The sequence below is a fragment of the Lupinus angustifolius genome, unplaced genomic scaffold (genome assembly GCF_001865875.1).
Source record: "Lupinus angustifolius cultivar Tanjil unplaced genomic scaffold, LupAngTanjil_v1.0 Scaffold_5_109, whole genome shotgun sequence".
Lineage (NCBI taxonomy): Eukaryota > Viridiplantae > Streptophyta > Magnoliopsida > Fabales > Fabaceae > Lupinus > Lupinus angustifolius.
The window spans coordinates 10,820-17,152 of NW_017717321.1; the positions used below are offsets into that span (position 1 = coordinate 10,820).

Genomic DNA, 6,333 nt, shown 5'->3' on the forward strand with positions numbered 1-6,333 from the left:
TTGTTTTTGAAACAGACTAACAGAGCAATCTGTTCAGGATTCTTTGTTCCACAACATGACTGCGGCATGCCCACCCTGCAAGAAACGGAAAGGAGAGAATGGTCTGCTTTATGATGACAAGAGAGCTGTTTTTGTGGGCAACCTTGCATTTGGTGTCAAGTTTTGCTTTCACTTTATACTCAACAGCCTATATGTTAATTGCGTTCACATAATTTCATTTCAGTCATTGTTGCACTTGCACCTATTATATTGGCTAAACTACATGGTCTAACTTGAGACCCTTCTATGCAGGATGAAGAACTATGTAAGTTACTTTATGTATCATGTTTTCTTAATATGTTTCTTTTCTGCTGTGAAGTTCATTCAAAATAAGGTACTTTAAATCTCAACACGTCATTTGGATTAAAAAACAAAATATAATTATAAAGGAATAATATAAACTAGTGCAAGCACCTTTATGTGTAAACATTGACAAGAACTTGAATTTATTCTCAGACTATTGACTGTTAGGGAAACATGAAATTGGAAGGAAGGAATATGCTCTGAGCACAGAGAGTAAAGCTTTGTCCTATAAAAAGGCACATCATACTATGGAGGTTATTGTTGTGGAGGATGATGAATACCTACAAACTCTAGCTTCCTTGTAGATAAGGCCTTCTTTACAATAATACCCCATTTGTGGGCTGCAATGTTTGTCTTCACTACATATACATAGTCCTTCTAAAGCACACCCATCAAATTTTTCTGATTCATTTCCATACAATATCTCTTCTGACCATGTACTAGAGAACACACTTTGTGGATCCAATTGTTGTTTTGCTGCAATAAATTGGTCAAACTTAGGATACTTTTTCTGTACCCCCAAGAATGCTAATTTCCTGTTCTTCGCCCAATGTGGCTTAGCCCCATACTTGAAGAATGCCAATTGCTCCACTTCTTCCCACACATCCTGGTTTAGTCTAGGAGCCGATGCGTCATTTGCACGATAATAGTTGAAATCAATCACTACAGAGTCTTCAGATTGTCCTAGATATGCATCAGAGGCTTTAATGAAGCGTATTAGAATTCCGTTATAGTTGTCTATCCCACAGAAATTTTCTGGGTTTAGGTCTCTAAGTTTCCTCACATCTTGGATGAAGTCTCCAAATTTGGAAGCAGGGAAGATTGCTGTACTCTCATAGAAAAACAGCCCTTTGATTCTTGGATCCCAAGCACACGCAGTATCAAATTTTGTGGAATATAAGCATGAACCCGAGGTTTGCATTTTGCCTTGATAACCAACTACAGGGTAGCCAGTAAAGAGTAGGGCATTATTCTTCAATCCATTGCCCATTAGTTTCTTGAATCCCAAAGTAGTAGCTGCTGTTAAGCATTTCCCTTTCACATTTTTTGCATTTTCCAGCAATTTCTCTGCACATCAATGTTTATGGTATTCAATGAAACTTTTTATGCTTCATTATATTCAGTGTTTTAAATTGTGGTTACTGATTGCGATCATTGCAGCCATTGTGGTGTAAGCCATTTTGTGATTAAAAAAATATTTTTGAATTCGATGCGGCCTGATGCGGTCTATTGCAGCTCGATACAGTTGCATTGCAGCCCAATGCGGCTGCACCATTGTGATTCGAAGTCACGCCACAATTGTAGTGTGATGCGATTTTGGTGGTCATCGCAACTGCAATATTGTGACTGCATTGCAGTTCGCAATTTAATCACTGGTTATATTGTATGCTCAAAGAAATAGAACATGGCATCTACATAATTTGAACCTGGAAGTAGATTTGAAGAGATCATTACCTGCTGCTCTAACTGATTTAGAGATCAAAATGGAGTTGGCTTGAAACCCAATAAAGTCATAGACTCCATCCCCTGAAGCATTTAAGGGAACCCTGGAATCATATCTATACACAGATGTATTTTTTGATGGATACCAAGTTATATCTGCAAATTCATACTGCTTTGCATGATCTGTGTACACATCTTCAATATGAGCATCATCTGTGAAATTGTAAGTTATGCTTCTTTTGAACCTAGGCTCAAGTGATAACTTTACCTGAAAGTTAATGTTGATAATCCATCAAACTCAATGACACATGAAAAACACTTCGAATATTTACTAGCTAGTGTTATAGTGTGTAGCATTAGTTTAATGTTATGTGCTCAATGGTACTACCTTTTTCTACAATTTCACATTCTTTCTCATCTCTTTTCCTTTTCCAAAAAATGTAAAAGAAGTTGTAGAAGTTACTGTACACATAACATTGATTCAATTTTTGCCAAATAGATCTAAGACAATAAAGTATCTCAGGTAAATTATCTCCTCGGACCATTAAATCATAACATATGTTATGTTTTTATTGACCTAGAGAAATAAGTTATGTCCTAATATGAGGAGATATTTTATTAAGAGTAAATTACACTAACACCCCTGAGTTTTAGTGAAATTACATAAACCACCCCTCACTTTTCTACACCTACACAAACCTCCCTCATTTTTTATACTTTCATTAGACCGACCACCCCTGCATGAGAAATAAGTGTAATTTTGTGGAAAAAAAATGTGATAAATGCAATTAAGTTAAACAAAACATAATATATTGTGGAGACAAGTTCAAATAATATATGAATTGATACCACTTTATTATTTTTGGTTCGTTACGATATAGTATAAGAGCGATTTAAACAATATTTTTTTTAGAATTGTTGATGCGTTTTGTAACAAAAAATAATAAAGATACATTAATTTGTATATTATTTGGATTTTTTCTCACAATATACATGTTTTGTTTAATTTAATTGCATTTATCATATTTTTTGTTTAAAAGATTACACTTATTTCTCATGCAGGGTGGTCAGTGTAATGAAAGTATAAAAACTATGAGAGGTTTGTATAGGTATAGAAAAGTTAGGAATAATTTATGTAATTTCACTAAAACTCAGGAGATATCAGTGTAATTAACTCTTTTATTAACTAATCACTTGATTATGTAGAAGTTTGTTCTTGCCACTAGTATTTTATCAAGGGATTGAACTGCGATTTCCCCTTAGCACCATAGTATTTATGCTTCTACCACAATACTAAAACTGTTAGGAGTGAAACCATGTCCCACTTTTTTTCTACCTCTCCATGTATCATTAATTTTGATTGGGTTGAAAAAAATTATAATTATTTAATAATTTTCTAATCAATAACAACTACTAGTATATAAAGTGACACAAAATTGTGACACTCAAGTAATCATTTTCATTGATATAATTTACTTCACCTATGAAAATGTAGCTTTATAACACTCTCTCTGTTCCGTCTCTTTTGATATTTTAGGTTTTTTGGTAAAACTATAATGTTGGTTTTTAAAGTTATATTTTCCCTTTCCAATTTTTCCTATAAATTTTTTTCTTCCATTTTAATCACACCTTCCAATTTTTACTCACATCTTGAAATTCTAAATTAAAATTTAGAATTTCTTTTCATTAACCCAAAAAATCTAAAAAGTTTCCTATTTTGTTAAAACTACATGATTAAAAATGAATTTAGAGTACAAAAAATAATTTGTAAGATCGATTAAAAAGTAAAGTAACTTATAAAATCGTTTTGAAACAAAAATAACTTAAAAGTATTTTAAATAAAGTAAACTTACAAGTTACAAGACTACTTGAAAAGAAAAAATAAATTAGAAGTTGAATTTTACAATTTTGTCTATCAAATTTTTTGTTCCACTTTCTACACCACAGGCAATGTGAATAACACTGCTAATTTAAATTCCGACTCTTCTTCTGCGAGGACTTGATGTGATTAATGTGAATAGGTGCAACAAATTACACAGAAACATCAATCAATGAACTTATGTTTGCACACAAAACATCAAGAAATCTAACAAATTGCATATAAAGTGTAAAAGTGAGAGATCATACATTTTTTCTTTTATTTTTTTATGCACTACCCATTAAATAGGAAAAGAATTATTCCGGAAAGACAAATTATTGAATTTATTTTTGCATTTAAGGTAAACATATCATCATATTGCCTCTAAAGTGTAAAATTGGTATATCATGTTTTTTTATGAGAAAATAATGTATACATCAACAACGTAAGACTATTTTATAATACCACCGTATATATTACGCTATTTTTTTTTCTTTCGTTTTGTATACCCTTCATTCTCCTTTTATGTTATGTATCATCATGGATTTTGTGTGTGCATAAATCAAGAAAGTAATTGGATTTTTTTTCAAGAAGAACGCTTAAAACATAGGAGAGAACCAGTATGAGTTTCATAAAAAATACTACTATACTGACCTTGGAAATGGCACATAAAACTCCCAGTGATACTCTTGCTGCATTAAACAAAGGATCTTGTGCTTCCAACCTTAAAATCTTTGCATAACCTTCAGATTCAGAAGCAGGAACAATAATACTAAGTCCAAGAACATGATCATGAACAGCACCACCTTTCCCCCACCAAGAACTACCATGTGCTCCAGTACTAATAAGCCCTCCAATGCTAACACCCTCCCAATAAGGTGCAGCCACCAAACTAAACCCTGCACTTTCCACCGCATCAATCAATGCACGAAGCCCAACACCTGAATCAGCAGTGACAGCTAAATTTGCTGCATCAATTTGGATGCCAGAGTCATATTTTTCAGTGCTGATTAACAACGAATTGTTTTTTCCTTCTGGGCATGCTAGCTTTGGAATTGTGTGTGAGAATTTTGTGACAACCTTAACTTTAAGGTTGTTTTGCACTGCTTGTGAAACGGCCAAACGAAATTCCTCTTCTGTTGTTGGGTATGTTATGTTGAGGGCATTGCAGTCTTTTCGGTCTCCCCAAGCACCATAAGAGTTTTGAAGAGTGCAACCAGATTGGTCGCATTGAACAGGGGATTGTGGGGTCCTGGCATGAATGGTTTGGATCAAAGGGTTTGAATCAAAAATTGGAAGTATGTGAATAACAGCTATAATCCACCAAATCCAATAGCTACCCATGTGGATGATGATGGTGCTAGTGAAATTATGTGTAATGGATTGGATGTATTTTTTTGTTGGTATGAGGGGTTGGCTTATATACTAATTTGCAATATGTATGATATATATATATATATATATATATATATATATAATATTAGTATAATATATGTGAGATTTAATATATATATACTGATAGTGTAAGTGTTTTTTATATTGTCAGTAAATTCCACCATTTATATGGTAGTTAATATTGAATTATAAACAAGAATATTACATATAAATGATAACTAATGTACGTACAATATAAAAAAATTTATAATACGTGCATAGATTTTAAATCCATATATGTATTGTGATCGTAAAGATATATAGCCACTCAATTTCATTATAAAGATCATATACAATAAATTTAATCACATTCTTGATTTAAGAGGTAAATAAGAGTAATAATTAAAAGTGAATGATAAATAATATAGTAATAGTAGGTAAAAAAATCTTAGTGCATATATATTATTTTTCTTCAACGAAAACTTTGCAAAATATAGAACATATATATACTTATGTTTTCATTATATTTAAGATATAATAAATATAATTTAACATAATATATATACGGATCGATTAGTAATAAATTATTAAACGTTTAAATAAATTAGTAATTGAACAAAACTATCCAGAGAATATCTTTGATATCGGGGAAATATCAAATAATAAATTAATTAATTAATTTGTAGATTTTGTGTAAAGAAAAGTAATTAATACTGAAAAGGAATTTAATTAAAATAGGAACCAATAATCTTTACGAGTCAAATATCAAGTAATTATATTCTTTTACTATAAGAAAATAACCTTTTTTGTTAAGATATATCTATCTTTCTCATATCCATCTAGAATTCTAGATAGAAAATGTATCCAGAAAATATATCCAATTAGATAAAAGCGTCTAAATGATCTCTTCCACGGAAAAGAAAAAGAAAAATCATATTATTAAAGACAATCAACAACTCATTAATATATATTACCTATTTGAAAAACAATAAAAAGTAATCATATGAATGTTAATTACATTAACCATATTAGTAATAGCAATAACAATTGTTTAATAGAATATTAGTTGCATAATCTATCTTATTGAGGAATTTTTTTAAATAATTTATTGAGGAATATTAGCATCCCAATGCCTGAAATAAAATCTGGTAATGGTGCTTAGTGGGATGCAATGTTTTTATGGCTTGCCGTATAATGAAATTTTATATTTTGTTATGTTATAAAAATAATTTATCTCGTGGCAAAGAGTAAAGTGAAAGGATAATAAGAAAAACGGAGAAATTAAACAAAAAACCTACTCTATATTTTAGCCATCA

General features: G+C 31.1%; 1 protein-coding gene across 2 annotated transcripts; it reads right to left on the reverse strand.

The window, feature by feature from the left end:
• Nucleotides 1–468: 468 nt before the first annotated feature.
• LOC109337326 (L-gulonolactone oxidase 3-like) lies at nucleotides 469–5,033 on the reverse strand. 2 transcript variants are annotated; one of them, XM_019574282.1, is made up of 4 exons: nucleotides 4,298–5,033; nucleotides 1,798–2,053; nucleotides 613–1,410; nucleotides 507–570 (listed from the first exon to the last, which is right to left on the reverse strand). In XM_019574282.1, coding segments are annotated over exons 1-4 (1,746 nt in total). In that variant the 5' UTR covers nucleotides 4,988–5,033; the 3' UTR covers nucleotides 507–568. The 2 variants fall into 2 exon arrangements, with proteins under 2 accessions (XP_019429826.1, XP_019429827.1); XM_019574281.1 differs by having other exon boundaries at nucleotides 469–1,410.
• Between the last annotated feature and the right edge of the window lie 1,300 nt (nucleotides 5,034–6,333).

Bases quoted from the DNA above. Each gene is read 5' to 3' on its own strand.
- LOC109337326 (XM_019574281.1), bottom strand. From the start codon at position 4,987: ATGGGTAGCTATTGGATTTGGTGGATTATAGCTGTTATTCACATACTT. The intron at 2,054-4,297 runs GTCAGTATAGTA...ATTAACTTTCAG, and splicing joins TTTTATGTGCCATTTCCAAG to GTAAAGTTATCACTTGAGCC. The intron at 1,411-1,797 runs GTAATGATCTCT...ATTGATGTGCAG, and splicing joins TAAATCAGTTAGAGCAGCAG to AGAAATTGCTGGAAAATGCA.